Source organism: Varanus komodoensis, unplaced genomic scaffold, assembly GCF_004798865.1.
Source record: "Varanus komodoensis strain SLA01 unplaced genomic scaffold, ASM479886v1 scaffold2, whole genome shotgun sequence".
NCBI lineage: Eukaryota > Metazoa > Chordata > Lepidosauria > Squamata > Varanidae > Varanus > Varanus komodoensis.
Genome location: NW_025335568.1, coordinates 10,512,152 through 10,529,024, shown reverse-complemented (window position 1 = coordinate 10,529,024; position 16,873 = coordinate 10,512,152). Strand labels below are relative to the sequence as shown.

The 16,873-nt window shown below is 43.8% G+C and overlaps 1 protein-coding gene across 1 annotated transcript; it reads right to left on the bottom strand.

Moving 5' to 3' along the window:
- Positions 1–1,745: 1,745 nt before the first annotated feature.
- Positions 1,746–15,484, bottom strand: BMP3 (bone morphogenetic protein 3). Its single transcript, XM_044428486.1, has 3 exons — positions 15,439–15,484; positions 9,699–10,663; positions 1,746–1,949 (listed from the first exon to the last, which is right to left on the bottom strand). Exons 1-3 carry the CDS (start codon positions 15,482–15,484, stop codon positions 1,758–1,760), a joined length of 1,203 nt encoding a protein of 400 aa, XP_044284421.1. The 3' UTR covers positions 1,746–1,757.
- Positions 15,485–16,873: the final 1,389 nt, after the last annotated feature.

Genomic DNA, 16,873 nt, shown 5'->3' with positions numbered 1-16,873 from the left:
GTAGTGAAAAGTACCCTTCTCAGTGTGTCTGTAACATGCTCATTTGGTTCTGAAGACATATATATATAATTTGTAAAAATTAATGTAAAAACTGGTGTGTGTATTTAAAAGTATTAAAAGTGGAAATTAATTAATATACAGGAAGGCAACAGAAATAAAATAAATTAAAGGCATTAATAAAGCTTCTTTCCATATACAAATATCCTTTGGCTTTTTTTTAACTTTGCTGATGCCAACTGTACAAGCTTTAGATCCTAAGCAAAAAAAGTACAAAAAGTCTTATTTTATTATTATTTTACATGGAGAAGGAGATAGCTTAATAACGAATGCATCAGTTCCTCAGTAAGAGACGATTCAACCCTTTGAAGCTGCAATGGATCACTTCCGAGCTGCAAATTAAAGCTTGCAACCTCATTCCCTGACCCAGAACTTTGCTGGAATGCAAGAGAGCTGCCCAGTGCTTTTGACGGAGAGAAGGCACTTAACATCGTCTGTGAGATGCGTGGCAATGGCAAGTGAGAATCCACCCTAAACCCTGCCCTTTCCAGCTACAAATGGGAAAGGGAATCACCCGTTCGTGGTGGGGGTGATATGCCGCAGCATCCTCTGCATAACGGAGCTGGCCGCCATTTTCATTTGGAAAGGGTAGCCCAGTGCAAGAGCAAGCAACTTTCAACCTGTGGCCATGCAGTCTGCTAATCCCATGAGCTAGCCATACCAGGTTGCAGGTACAACGCCAGCTGGGGAAAAGAACGTGTGTTCATGGCTCCACCTCTTCGTAATGCTTGCTTTCACTCGGTCAAGACTGCCACAGGTAAGGCTGCAATGCGGCAGAACTGACTTCTGAACAGATGTGTGTATCATTGCACTGCTAACTTGTCTCGGCTGGTCTACCCATTCATTACAAAAAGGCTTAGTACAAAACATGGTGATGGTAACCTGGTAAACCAGACCCTGCTCTGCCCTCTGCCATCCCCGTTTTCACTGCTTTCCGGCTGCCATCTTCCCACGGCAGAGAATAAGGGTTTAGGGATTCATGCCGCTTATGGGTGGCATGCACCGAACCTTTAGTAGATGTACAAAAAGAAGTATGCTTTCTTGCAAATTAAAGATTCTCATGATTCAGTGAAAGAAAGCCCTTGTTTGTGTACATGACACATGCACCGAGCCCTACTGACGTACCATGTCAAGAAAATAAACATCTTACGTTGGATTTTCTTAGGCTCCTAGGCTGTCAGAACTAATTACGTCATTTAGCACTTTGGGGAGAATTCCAGACACCTAAGGCAGAAAGCTTAGCTTCGAACGCATAATCTTACATCTCCTTCTCCATTCATTTCTGGAAGAATGGACCACAACAGCAGTGGCTTGCTTAACTGCTTTCAAAGTTTTGTACAGAAATGTACCAAAGGGTCTTCTTGCCCATCTTCAAATCATCTTGATGATTTCTTTCCAGACTTTTAGAGGTTTTCTTTTAATAGCTTGCCACAAAGAGTTTGTTACTGGTGCTGAGCTTTGTAATTTCTCTGTCGTATCCTCACAGTAAGAAAGTTTCAGTTCGGTCCTTCCATATTCTGGAAATCTATGGTGCATTCCTTCTCAGCTCCTGCTAATGTATTCATTCATACATATATTTAATACATCTGTGGAGAATGAAATGCGTTGGCAGTGCAAAATGGCTGTAGGGGGGAACTGTTAAGCAACTAAGTCAATGCAGGGAGAGGGGAATTTAGGAAAGCCTCAGAGGAAGGGAAGTGTTATCTGCAGGCGCAGGATTCCACTGTCATGTTTGGGTAGACTTTGAGTACCACATTCTTATTTTCATCAAAGAATAAGATACTGAGGGATGACATCTTGTCTGGGACACAGCAAGGCTCAGGAATCCCCGAGACAACGCCGACAGCTCGCACTATGCTCTGAATGGTGGCATGGTTTGACGGCTTCAGGGCCTGCAGAAGACAAGAAGGATAATAACAAGCTGGGAATACAGTGGACTAGGAACATGCCGTGTTTAACTGGTCTGTTAGAGCAGCGTACCAGTAGGCGAATATGCACTGCAAACCTGGGCTGTTTGATTGCTAGCTGTTGCAATTTCAAGGAACCCTGGAAAAAACCCTGGAGGGCGGGGAATTCTCTGCTGGACATGCCTGCTGCATACCCATGACAGTAATTCCCACGGTTTCCTGTGAGATGTCTGTTTAAACCAATCTTTAGCTGCAGAAATGCCCACTTTTAGAACAATTTGGGATTGAAAAGCTATACAAAGATTCTGCTCCAAGAGCCTATGTCAGGACCCAGCTAATGAATTTCACAAATGTCCCATGATTTCTGAAAGTAATGGCAGCACACAAGATTGGAACGTAGCAGTCATGTTACACAGACAGGTGTATGCTCTTTCCATACTGTGGCAGAATTGGTGGCACAAAAGGCAAGCCCTGGGTGTCCAGAGATGCACTGACCCTTTGCTTACCTTCCCACCAGATGATACTTTTATGCAACCCAGCAAAATACTATTATGCAAACCAGTGAAATGTAGATGAATGTGCTGTCACACTGAGCATCAGTGCAGTGTTATTCCACAGCGTCAGCGTGTGTGTTTAAGCTGGATATAAATCTCTTTATAGAGCCAGCATTTCAAGAGAGAAGCACTTGAGAAATGGCTCCATACATTGCAGAATTCTGTAGATAGCAGCGTTTCTATTTTTGCTTTATTATACTCAAAGATTTATAGCCCCCAACTCCAACAAACTCAAGGCATTTACCAGCCAAGAATACACACAGTAACAAAGCAAAACATTCCTGAAAGCCAGTGTGGTGTGGTGGTTAAGCACACCAGACTGGGACTCAGGCAACCTGGGTTCTAGTCCCCACTCAGCCATGGAGCCAACTGGGTGACTTTGGGCCAGTCACAGACTCTCAGCCCAACCTGCCTCACAGGGTTGTTGTTGTGAATATAAGACTGAGAAGAGGAGGAGACTTTGGTAAGCCACTTTGAATTCTTTGCAAGAAAAAAAGCGGGATATACATCTAATAAAATAAAACAGAAATGATAGCAATTAACTACAACAGAAATATTCAGCAGAGATCGAAGTAAAGTGTGAGAAGAACCAATGGAATGCTGCATAAGAAAAGCCAATATTTTAATGCTGAGCACATAAGAAGTAAGTGGGGAAGTAATATACATCATGGAGTGGGGAGCTACAGATAATTGAGAAAGAAGGTAGGGTTACTGTATTTACTATTTTCCCAATTTGCATTAATATTATGTCCAGCTGATTAGAAAAATAGGCCCTGAATGTCTGCAACTCACTTCTAGGCACATTTACTCCTGCTGAGTTTAATTGGTTTTATTTCCTGGTAAGCGTGTTTGCAGCTGCATCACAGCCTGAATGGACGTTAATATTATCTAGTACTTACATATTTGTGCAGGAGAAATTAGAAATGAAGATTTCTTAGTTGACTTGGCCTCATTCCTAACTGAACTAAAGGTTAGTTCTGTTGAAGCACCTTTAGTGTTGAAATAAGACACAACATTTGTCATCCTTTGTTATATGATATGAAATAAGTTATGACCCATTCCATTCCATTTTCCCTGTAAGAAGCTCGTGGTGAAATATATGAAGTGCGCCTATTTTACCCAAGGAATGCAAAATGCTTGATTTTGCAACAATAGTGTTTCATAGGAACAGAGAGCTCTTTCACAGTAATCTTGAAGAATTCATTGCAACCTAGAGATGCTAAAAGCAACAGGACAGTCCGTCCTTGTGCAGCGACGGCCTTCCTTGCTGCATGTAGAGTCATGTGTGCAAACAGGGCTGTGCGTGATCCCCCAGCAGGCTCCAGACACCAAGACTGCACCTGTGTAAGCCACAAAGCCGGAAGCTTCAGGGCAAAAGGGGCTGGATTTAGCACCCTTTCCCCTTCCTCGCTGGACAGCTGATCAGGATTCTAGCTCTCTCTATCACACTCTGTGTGCCCAGTTCTGGCTGACACCCGTGCACTGCACTCGACTGGAGGTAACTTCTGGTTGGCTCTGGTCAGTCTTTTACTTCAAGAGCAGGCCAATCTCTGTTTTTGATTTCCATGCAAGTTGCAAACCCCTGCCCCTAAACCATCTTTAAATTCCTCTCTAAAATACAACATAACTCAAGCAGACCCTCTTTTCCCTTGCTGAAGTGGAAGATACAACATGTGCCTCCGTTTTTACTGAGCCCTTCTCTTACCTCTATAAATAGCCCAGAATAAAGAAAGGAGCTCTCCCAAGATGCTGTTCCGTGAACTGGTCAATCTTATGCAAAAAGGGCTTAAATATATTGTTCTGTCTTTCTCCTATTCTTCTTTCAAGGAACTCCAGTACCTTCCAACTATTACAACTATTACAAGAACCTTCCAACTCTCCTCACCATGTCAGCTTCACAAACTATCTGGTGAGCTAGGTTAGTGCAAGAGATGTTGACTAGCCCGTGGTCACCCAGGTAAGCATTATGGCCCTGTTGGGATGTGAACCAGGGTTTTCTCAGCCCTTGTCCAGCATTCTAACCCAGACTCTGTCAACTGGATGCCCTCCAGGTGTTTTGGAGCCCAACTCCCAGCCTCTGCCTTCTCCCCACTAAAGAGGTGACCGGGATTCGCCAATCATGTGTTTGAGGAAAATGGAGAGGAAGAGACCCTCCCGCACAGGCTTTATCTTTTGAACCAACAGGCCCAAACACGCGACCAATTTTGGCCCGCTTGCTTTGGCGACCCGAACGCTTCAATGCAAAGCGCTGGTTTTAACTTGCACAGTTCCACATGGCTTCAGACTGCAGTACCTGTCCGAGGATCTTTCCCAGTCACGGTCTGCTTAGGCGCAATGCTGGCACTCTGAGGTCTTCCTCCGAAGGAGGCTGGGAGAGTGTTGACAAGGGGCAGGGCTTTCTCTGGGTTGGCCCCTCACCGATGCAACAGCATCTATGCGGCCCACTTGGCACCAGACCTGCCATCTTTTAGCTCCAGATTAAGATGGCCTTTAATGCCAAAACATTTAAAAATCCGCTTGGCACCCCAGGGGCTTCAGGTGACAACCCAGCCCAGAGCCCTCCTTCGTTGCTAGTTTTAGCTGTTTGAAACTTTTTAATGTTTCTCTGATTTATGGTATCTGTATTGCATTTTCTTGTCTTGTTTTACTGATTGCTGTAAACTGCCCAGAAAGCTTCAGCTATGGGATGGCATAGAGCTGTAAGAATAAGAATATCTGCTGAATAAGAATATCTGCTCAATAAATAGATTATTTTATTCCAGATTATTTACAATTATATAAATTATTGACTGGATGAAACACCCAGCCTGAACATGGGAAGGATACTGAATGCCAGCAGGGGCTAAAATGGTTTGGTTTTTCTTAGTAGGAATAGCCCACGCTGTGTGCAGGTGATAATTTCTTCTTGTAGGATGAGTACACCTGTGCTTACCTCTGCCTACCCCTTCATGGTGTTCAGGTACAGGGATCTGAGCTGCCGTCTGCCTGCATCCCTGAGCTCTCCAGTGTGCTAATGGTTCATCTGAGATCTATGCAGATGAAGCACATTTATTTATTAAATTTATAACCAGCCCCATTAGCCATGCGGCTCCCTGGGCGGGTTACATAAGGGCAGCTGTGCGGAGGTGGCCAATGGATGGGATCCTGACTCAGCCACTAATAGGAAATGCATGTATTTGCATGTATACATACATATATTACACTGATATCCCACCGTTTCACCTCCAAGGAACCAGTGTGGCTTCCGTCCTCCTCCTTTCCATTTTATTCTCACAACAACCCTGTGAGGATGATCAAGCTGAGCATCGATGGAAGTTCCAAAGTCAACTGAATGGCCAAGAGGAGATTAGAACCTGGATCTCCCAAGTCCCAGTCCAACACTGACCACTCACCATACTGAGTTCCCCACTGGCCCTCCGTTTTGGAATCCAAGGAGGCATGAGGGAATCCCAGTATGTTTCCCAGCCAGGCATTCGGTGGGGATAAAATTTAGTTTCATTTTGATTAGAATTTACACAAGCTGCCAGTTCTCCATATTCAGGACAAAAAGAACTTGCAATGAAAAATTTCAAATTTAGAAGGAATTAAAACTGCCCAATATGTCCATGAAGGTTCAGGGATTTGTATGCTTAGCTCCCAAAAGTCCAGGTTTGAATCCCCATGTATTCAACCATCTTACTACTGAATTAAGGTTGCAATTAAGGTTGCAACTTCTTCCACAGCTACATGGCAAGCAGGTATATCGTAGTTATATCTAAGCTAGAAATAGCTGCATTTTTTATATTTGTCAGTACAGGGGACAGAGAAATTCACAGAATCACAGAAGAGTAAAGTTGGAAGGGGCCAAGAAGGCCACAGGGTTCAACCCCCTGCTGTTGCAGGAGACCATCCCACTCAGATGACTCTCCAGTTTGTTTTGATAAGAATTTACCAGCTTTTGCAAAGCTCTTCATATTTGGGGGAGAAAAAGGATTGACAGTTTAACCATTCGAATGTGGAAGGAATAGAAAGCAATATATCCATGCACTGATCAGGTCTCGATATGCTTAGCTTCAAAGAGGAAGGGCATCATGTACCTTTCCTTTGAGCTTTTGCTGAGACACCTATCAGAACCGAAAGCTTTTAGGAAAGATTATAAAACATTCAAAAAAAAAAAAAAATCAGAGATCTTTACTCTCTGTAAGACGATTTAACCTGCCTTTTACTGGATACTGTTTTAGTTTTATAACTGTATCGTGCTTTATGCAGTATTCTTGCAGCATGTGGTGGTTTTCTAAAAAATAAGTGTAAATAGCCTTGAGGGCCTTATGAAAGGTCAAATGCAGAATATAAATAGTCAGAAATACAGTACATAAAAATAGCCTGTTGCCACAGAAAAATGCAAGCTGAGGAAAACTCCTTTTGAAATTAAAGATAGGCAACTATCAGGTGCTGAGCAAAGTTCATCCACGTTGTGTTTGCAAAAGAAATGTTCAATTGCTTTCCAATCAACCGGAATTTAATTTATGATATAGTACTAGCTTTTTGTATAGCTAGTCTTGCTCTGGTATTTCAGCGTCAGCTGAACAGACCTGAGATTAGCAAATGAAGCTTTTCTTGGCTTAGAAATAAAGGGGATGAGAAAAGCTTCACCTGCTTAATTTCTGTGTATCCTGCGAAAACTACAGGAGCTCCTTCTGAGAATACTTAGTAGTACTAAGCTCCTAAAGACCCAGGGAGGAGATAAAGAAATGTGTAAAGGCATTCCTTTGGTGCTGAAAAGTTTTGTCTCTATAGGCACAACACTTAAAAGGGATCCCTTGAGGATCCACTTCTTTTCCCTTGGTTTTGGCAGAACTACTCTTAAGAAGAATTATGTCATTCATTCAATTATAAAGAAGTCTTACACAGTTTTATTCAGACATTAGTTTAAAATTGCTGTTTCAGAATATCACCTGGCTGGTTGTCTTGTTTATGACATTATGTATATCTAGGTACAGATTTCATATGCATCTACTGTGATTTATTTAATACATGTAAGAAGACAATTTAGCTATTTTTCTGTTTAAGGCTTTGCTGAAGTTCAAAATAATATATGCCTAAAGGAAAGCCTTAGACCAGAGTGTGGTCTGAAGGCACATGAGACATCTGCCATGTTGAAGCTAAGCAAGTCTGAGACTGGCCTGAGCTTGGAGGGGAGACCGCCTGGGAACTGCACACAACCACCCTGCACCCCGCAATGGGAGAAAGGTGGTAAATAAACACAATAATAATTAAATAAACTCCTCCAGTGGTGCCTTGTCTTGGGCTCCATTCATGCAAACAGCTGTTGCTATCAATGGGACCGTGTGAATCCACATTCTGTCATCATGGCCATTTCCATCAAGTACCTCAACTCCCCTTCCCCTCATTATTTTCTTTCCCGTCTCCAGACACAAACACGGGTTTCTTTTTTCATTTTGCCAGTCAGGGGGAGGGATAAGAACTCTTATCCTGCATCAAAAAAAGGCTACACCAAGACAGAGGAAGCTTTTAAACTCTGGGCCAGCAAGGGCATCGATGCGAGAAGGGAAGCAGCCATACGGTATCAAGCAGACATGATCAGAGACAGTGAAGCTCTACCAGCATCAGCTTATGGATGCACAGAGCGGCCGCTCGGGGTTCCACTTCAGCTGCTCACCACATCACTCTTGCTCGTGAGCAGGCTGGGCCTTATCAGGTTCTCTTGCTTGAGGCCTGTGGTTCCCAGGAGAGTTCTTACACCCGGGAAGAACACACCTGATAATGCCCTCAGCTTTAAGTGGAGTGGCGAATTGAGCAAAACAAGGGTGTCTTCGTCAGGTAATGTAAAATGTCCTTGAAGAACCCTGCTTGCCATCTCACAGGAGTTCTGGCCTGGAGCGTGAGGTGCGAAGCGCCTACCTCACCGCAATGCCAAGCAAGACCAGTGGGGGCAACCCAGAAGGGGCGAGGGGACAATTGCTCCCTAGACAGACTGCTGCTTGGTGTCCACAGGTGTGGCTATGCCACTGCTGTCCTGGAGCCACGCATTCTGTCTTGTGCTGAGAGCACGGGGGAGTTCTGTGCCTCTCCAAATGGAGGGAAAGGGACTGGGCCGACCCTGGGAGAAGCACATGCTGCTCAAGTCACCCAGGGCATATCGTCCCCATATGGGGCAGCAGGCCCCACAACAAAGCCTGTTAGCCAAGGATGAGAAGTACAGCTTCATCCAGTGCTAGGCAATCTCAGCTCGGAGGTTTCTCCAGGCACCAGGGCTTGGACACCATGGTCAGCACCCCTGAAGAACCCAGCTTCTGAATCTGAACTCTCATGGACCAGAAGTGCCACATCCTCAGACTCACCCACTGTTATACTTTAGGCCATAGGCCGGGCTGAAGACAGTATTGGTGACTGCTAATTTTAGGGTGAGTTGAACTTTGCAATGCCAGCATGAACCTGAATGGCTTTTCTTAACCAGTTAATTGCACTATGCCAACATTTCACGTTTTTCTACTGTGAATGTTTGCTTCTTTTGGAATGTAACTAGGAGAACTATTAATAGGGTCCTAACACCTTGCCTAGATTTTGTACTGGAGATAAACAATACTGAACTTCCCAAGCCCCAGTTCTTGGAAGAAGTGCCGGGGCAGGTGGGATATTTGTAACCGATCATCATCTAAAGCCTTCTGCATTGTCATTTCTCTGGAGCCCAAGTGGAATGTTACGGCTTGCGACTTCCTACACCTCATTTAAAGCACTTATTTTCCGGTACAGGAAATTTTGGGAATGGACTGCAACTTTTATAAAGCACTAAACACTGTTGTGTTTTTGGAAATGGGCATGCAGGGGATAGTAGTGAACATTATTATGTAGGCAGTCATGAGATGGTGATGATGACCATGAAGCATAAGCACTTCACAGCCTATAGGAAGTCTGCTGTGATTCCCTCCTGGAACAATACCTTTACATCTGTGTGTGAACCAGCTTTGAATTTGTACTGAACCGTTTTAGCAATGGCCCATAAGGGGGGGGGGGACATTTTTAAAATGGCCTGTTTCCTCCACACTATTCTTGAATAACAACCCGATCTGAATGTTATTAATGCTTTTAACATGCAGGTAAGAGGATGCAAATGCATTTCCCTGCACTGTGCATACAGATAAAGGAAGAACAGTAGAGCATTAAGAAAAGATGAAAGTACCTTTGGAATAGGGAATTGGCACTCGCCCGAGCAATAATAGGCGTCAAAAGATTTGGGGGAAATAATCCATTCACTCCAACCAATATCGGCAAAATCCACTTTGAGGTACCGGCGGGCACAGTATCTGGGCTCATTCCACTGCTTCTTCCTTGCTTTTTTAAGGGTCTGCTCATCAAACTGGAGCGTCTGGCTTTTGGGATGGTTGTTTTTCCTCTGCTTTTTCTTGTTCTTTGTCCTCGCTGCCAGTCGCGGCTGGAGCGTTTTGTAGTGTTTCCTCTCCTCCCATCCTTCGTCCTCATTGTATTGATACTCAGCACCAGGAAGCTCGTTGTTCTGCAAAGGCAGCAGGACACTGGCGGAGCGTTTTTGCCGCCGGTCACCCAGGCTGTTTTTCGAATGGATGTCTAATTTTGGAAAACTCCCGGGGAGGGGACTACGGTGCCCTTGCAGGCTAGAAACAACACTCTCGGGTTCCGAAATGGCAGAGTCGTTCGCGTAAACAAGGATGTATGGTTCGTAGCTGGGATGCGTGGTCTTCCAGGAAAGGTGGCCCACCAAGGCCATTTTGACTCCAATAAGCAGGTCATTGTCTTGCTTAGCCTTACTCAAGACATGAGTAATGTTCTTCCACCGCCAAGAACGGGCATCCCAAGAAGCAGTGGAGATGTTGATTGAATAATCTCCCAGGGTCCGAGTGTGGTTTCCCGAGGAAGGGAAACTCAAGAGCGAGAGGTTAATTTGCACGTCAGGTTTGCTGTGCCCGTGCTGCGAACAGCCCTTAAGCTGCGGACAATCTGTGCTACTGTTCTGGAGCTCTCCAACGTGGTAATGCAGCAAAGCCGACAGGATGTTTTCTGACTTGGTGAGGGAGGTCATATTGAAAACATGCACTTCCTTCTTGCCAGGGATCCCTAGGAGGACAAAAATATTTACATGAGGAGTCAGGTCAGACCTGCAACTTTCCCCTTAATTACAACAGATGTTCACACATTGCCTTTAATGGATTTTAATTCGTCTATCAATAAAACAGAGCTAGAGCCGTTTAATGGGTAAGGATACATTTTCATCAGTGAGGCCGAGACTGATTTCGTTGGATTTTGCTCTCCTGTATTCTTGGAATGAAAAGGAAAATATGGAAAAGGGCCCCTCTTTCTAACAGGGAGTCCCTGCTTTAGTTTTTTGAATGCACGTTTTCACATGTCTTTCAATATGCTGAAAAAACACCTGATATTTAGAATTTGTTAACATATACATTTGTTTCCTCCAATGAATGACTTAATTGATTAAAAACCAGTTAATCTTTACTTAACGGGCAGTCTTATTATTGAGGCTTCACTCGTAAACAGAAGTAGAGCGTAAACACTGGCACCATCTTTGTCAACCCTGGTTTCTGCAGAATGGAAGCAACACAGAAGTATCTTACAAGATTCTTCTAGGTAAAAACAACAACAACAACAGGCAAAGGATTGCAAACTATGCTTCTTCTTCTTTAAACACATTTAATTTATTTATTTGGGTATTTTTACCCCCTCCAATACTTTGCGGGTCTCTGGATGGCTTACAAGTCAAGTACAATAAATACATACATATATCCAAATAATACAAAATAATCCACAAACTGAGCATAAAACATAGTTAAAATATTAAACATTAAAAGCAAGAAGAACATTTGGTTGCAGATTTGCAGAAGGGATGTGCCAGAATTTGTTTTTAAATGAAAGTTTATTCCACATATTTCGGTTCCAAAATGGAAGTGCTCAAGGCATTTCCCTCCCCAATGGCTGCAACAACCTGACTCTAAGGCCAAGTTCAGACAAGAGAGTTTTCTCCAGTAATTGCTTTGCAGTGGATTGGCTGGCAGCCTTTCTCCTGATCCGGTTTCTCTCCCCTGCGCTCTGCCTCTGTCCACTCACATGCCCACACGCAAATGCAGACTGTGGCCTGACAGGGACCAGAAATGAATATCTTTCCCATTCCCATAACAACCACTTACTTCATGAAATTTGGAACTTAACAGAGGTTTGGAATCCATTTCAGTACTTTGGAGAATTCTGCCTGGAAAATTGGAAGCTGTCCACTTTGATTCAGGTACCACGCCCCATTGAAAGTAAGAAATCCAAGGATTCATGCCTCCCATTGACTATCATGTGGAAATCAATATTTTAGTTATTTTCAAGGACTACCATTTATTTCCTTACTTTATTGGAAGAATTAGGTGTAATCTGTGGGGATAATGGCCTTTTCTTGGGGTTCAACCTTATCTAGATTCAGGGAGTTATGCAAGAGCAGACTCTACATTTTGAGGGTATCCAAAAAATCTCTTTACCCTATATTCCCTGTGGACCATTCTTTGGAAGATGATAAACCATAGCATTGCAAAAGGACAGGTGCAGTGGCTTATGGGGAAAACAGTCCTCAAATCTGAGGCAATTTTGCATCTCTTTGCCTCCATCTGCATTTTGGAACAATTTGTATAAAAATGGAGCACATTACAGAGATGCCCCCAATAAAGAAACCCAAAAGTTGCAAAAGGATAGGTGCAGGGAGTAGAGAATTATGGTGACTGAAAACACCACAATTCTTCAGTTGGCTGCTCCTTCCCATAGGGAGGCATGACAGCATTGGAACAGTATCCACCTCATGGCCCCAAACCTGCCCCCCTCCTAAGCACAAGGATGGGAGAGCTCTTGGTAAAATCTACCCCATGATTAGAAGGTTGACTCAACCTCCTTCCTCTCCTCAGCAGCATTTAGGCAGGGGTGGGGAATTTGTGGCCCACCAGATCTTTGGACTATGAATCCCATCAGCCCCGGCCAGCATAGCCAATCATATAGTCTTTCCTGTATGTTGTCTGTATTCTTTCTAGGGAGCAATCCGCTGGCTTCCGGGGCTCATTTGCAGGGCAGTGGGAGTGCCATGGGGTTATTCGGAGTCCCAGCTCTGAGATCCTGTGATCTCGGAACTGGGGCTCCCAAAGACTGAGACCCTGTTCTTGCAGCAGGTGCAGAAAGAACTGCAAACAGTCTCCCCCAAGATCTCAAATGCACCTCAGATGGAAGCGGAGGCAGGGCTGGGTGTGGGGGAGGGGGGACTGGGGCAGATGACTTATGCGATTCCTATCAGTGTCCCAGCTCCCTTCCCTCCCTCTCTGCAGTTTATCTAGATGGCTAAAACTGGCTGTTGGGATAAAACCCGGGTGCAAGGTATGGCCAGGACTGCACTGAAGCTCGTTCAGGGCAGACGATGAAGAGCGCCCCCCAAGTCAGGTGCATCGGGGTGGGGGTAGGGGAAAACGATTGTGTGTTCACTGTAATTTAAACCTTTCTACGCTGCTAGGTTTTACTGTTGCCTTCATTTCTATTTTACACTGAACTTTAAACCTTTGACACTGTATTTACACTATAGTTTATGGTTTTAATAGCCGTGCACTGCCCAAACAGCTCTGGCTATTGGGCAGCATAGAAGCGTAATGCATCCATAAAATAAAGGACACATGACAGTCTTGGTCACAGGCTGTCCACCCTTCTGAAGACAAATTACGACTGAGATGTCATGCAGGACCCAGCATTGTTATTGGTCATGTAGGACAGAAGTCCACCTCACCTCGAGAAGAACCAGAACTGGTCCAAAGGGGATCGATTTAGCTCCTGTTCAGCAGCTAGTGCAAATTTTAGTATTCAACAAAAAAACAACAACAAACAAACAAACAAAAACGGAAGACTGTTCTGCTGGCGATATGATTTCAGACAGTAATGGGTGGTCAGTGCAGGGTATAAATATTGTTGCACATGAAATGTTCTCAGGAGTGGCCTGTTAGTTCAGAAGAACTCAAAACAGTGTCTTCAGAGGAGAGTTTGCTTGTTTGTTATATCCTGCCTTTTCTCCTACAAAAGCCCCAAGGTTCATACTCTCTTCTTCCTGCTCCTCTCAAATTTATCCTTGCAACAACAAGCCTGCAAGATTGCTTAAATGGAGAGTCCATGGCCAGCCCAAGGTCATCCAGAGATTTCCAAGGTCAAATGGGGACCAGAGCTTGGATCTCCAGTCCAACACCCAAACCTCTACACTACATTGTCTCTCTGCACCCAAAATCCAAAAGAGCGCTGCAATTACTTCAGAATGCTCATGAAGAAAGATGTGTTTTTTGAACAGTAGTACGACTGTTGCTTCAACACCGGGCTTCACTCTTTTCTAGAAACTAAACAGAAACAAAGAAAAAAACAAAAACCTGACAGGATAACTCGCAAGTAGTCGAGTAGCTCTTTTGATCCTGGCCTTTAAAAGCAGAGATGGCTGAAGCATTCTGCCTTGGGTCCATGTCAGTTTTAGAGCCAAGTCCATCCTGTCCCATTCCTGCATTAATCTGCCATTTTAAAACTTTGCATGGGTTTTAAACTCTGCATCATTCATGTTTAAATAAATGCATAGTTTTGAACACAGTCTGAATTCAAGATATGAATTTCTAAAAGTATTTTCTCTCAAAAATATCCTTCTCTAAATGTATGTTGCATGCATTTTAGTATGTTATTTTAGCCCTGAAATGCTAAAATTGAGAACAATTCTCAACAAGTCGAGGTGTGAAATCTGAAGTACAGCTGTGCTCCAATCCACATCTGTGTCCAGGAGCTGCAAATCAGGATGGTTTGCTTCCAGATTTGGACTGAATGTAATTCTGACTATCTCTTTTGAAAAGGGCACTTGAAATTCTTCCACAAAGTGTCTAGTAGGTGGCTTTAAGGCAATAGTATATTTAAGCCAACACTGATTTTACAATCACATTACAGAAAGTGGATGTACTAAAAGGACCATCTGAGTACATGTTTATCCAGACCTATAATTCCATATCCATCTACTTCCACTCAGAGCTAAACATTAATATCTGGATTAAATGCTTGCAAATACAAGACAAATACAAGTCAGATGGAGGGCTGCTCTGCAGAATTCTAGGACCAGCTTTATCTCCTTGTTGCAGAATGTGTAAAACAGTCTTATGTGTGTAAACACACCCAAAATGCTAGCATAGGGTGTCACTTCACTGGTTTCTTCTTGGTTGGAGAGATCCTGGAATGTCAACTCCTGTCCCTTACTGTGCAGTTAGGGAAGGTAGTAAGATGACACCTAAGGGCAGGCAGTGGAAATACACGTACGTCCTCATCATTTCTTTGCCTTAAAGAAAATTATATTTTCAGCTAGCTTTTCGCAGATTTTCACAGGGGGACCTTCAGACCACGAAAGGAAAAGTCAGCATAAAATTGTAGCAGTAACAACAGTATAGCAAACCATTCAGCAATTCTCTTGCAAATCCAAACTAAGAAACTGTAGTCCAATGCCCGATTGACTAGCCTTCTTCTTATAAGAGAATCATATTCACTTCATTTTATCATATTTATATATCACACGTAAATATCCAATCCAGTTCCGAAATACACATAGCATTCAGGTAGTCCTCCAACAATCCAGCACTATGCGAAACTGCTGAGCTCTTCACTAAAATGATAAAAACAACAATAAGCATAATAAAATTGAAAAAGCCACAAGACCTTCCAGGCACGGAACACGCGTGCGTGTGCGTTCACACGGGCAATGGGTGCCTGGGTGGTGCAGTGTACAGTCAGTGGCACAACCACTTCCTTGCTGAGTTGTATTTGAGATAAAGAGGCACTCTTTTTTTTTTAAGAGCTTGTATTTGGGACTTGCACCAAAGCCAGAGCTCACACCTGGCTGAGTCTTCCATCCCTACGGATCAGGTGCTGACCAGAAACACCCCCTGCCCCCAGGAAGAACATCTCGGCAAGGCAAAGTTTAGTCTTTCCCTGCCCATAGTGCAGCGCCTGTCAGAAAAAACGCACGGCTCCCACCTCCAGTTGCTGGAAGGGAAGCATGCGTTGACCCTACCCCTCTGCCCGAGAGCAAAGCCCAGCATGGGCTTTTCGTGTGGGCTTTTCATCAGCTGCCCTGAGCATCATTCAACTGCAAGGCAGGGTCGAAATCCTCAAAATACATACATACCTACTTCATGGTTTGGAGCAGAAGTGGGAGGAGAGAAAGGGGAAAGGCTTCCGTCCCCTTCCAGAGACCAGTCTTCAAACCAACCAGCACCATGCTCCTTGCGTGCAGCATTAGTCCCTCTCTGGAAGGACAGCTTGGGGCATTCAAAGGCACGATAGTTCAGGCACGCATAGTGCATGCAGCTGCGCATGTACAGCAGTGTGTGTGCATGCATGCACGGACCTCATGCAGCCCTATGCGTGCTCACCTAAGCAAATCCCATTGAGCTCATTGGAAGTTTTGCCCATGCACAGGATTGTAGCCTCTGCCACTCATGAAGTTCTTAAAATAGTATTTATGTATTCTTTAGGATATGTCAAAACTACCCAACGCTAAAAGGTATCTGGGATGATTGGTAAAAATATACTAAACCAATTTTTCATACAACCACAACATATTTTTTTAAAAAAACCAAACCAACAAAAACAGTATAAAATTGACTGTCTGACTAAAAATGCCCAGGCACACAGAACAATTTTGACCTGCCATCTAAAAGAATATTTATTTATTTAGTTTTTTTGTATAGACCGTCCCTTTATTGGCATCTCAGGATGGTTTACAACAAGCACAAATAAAATAAATGGCACAGCATCCAGTGATTAAATATTAAAACCACAATTAAAACCAATTAACATTAAATGAAAATAATGGGAAAATAAAAAGGGTTTTGCCTGGCACCAAAAAGAAAAAAAATGTTGGTACTGCGCAAACCTCTCTAGGCAGCATATTCCACAGATGGGGGGCCACCGCAGAGAAGGCCATCCCCCAGGTGACCACCTTCCTAATCTCTTTCAGGGAGGGATCCCGGAGCAGGGCCTCCACCTCAGATCTTAAGGGGTGCGAGGGCATATTGAGGCTTGTTGCAAAGGACAGGATAAAAATGTTTTAAATAAAATAAAATAAAATAAATAGGGAAGAAGGTGCTCCTTCAGGTATCCAGGACCCAAGCCGTTCGGGGCTTTATCGCATCACCAGCACCTTAAATTGGGCCTGGACTTCAACTGGCAGCCAGTGTAAGTGATAGAGGACTGGCATTATATGTGAGCACCTGCCAGTCCCTGTTAATATCCTGGCAGCTCTATTCTGAACCAACGGAAGTATCCAGACCATCTTTAAGGACAGCTCCA

Coding starts and splice junctions, on each gene's coding strand:
- BMP3 (XM_044428486.1), bottom strand. CDS start 15,484: ATGTTCTTCCTGGGGGCAGGGGGTGTTTCTGGTCAGCACCTGATCC. Junction 10,664..15,438: donor TTCTGGTCAGCACCTGATCC/GTAGGGATGGAA, acceptor GTTGTAATTAAG/GGGAAAGTTGCAGGTCTGAC. Junction 1,950..9,698: donor GCCAATTCCCTATTCCAAAG/GTACTTTCATCT, acceptor TGTCTTCTGCAG/GCCCTGAAGCCGTCAAACCA.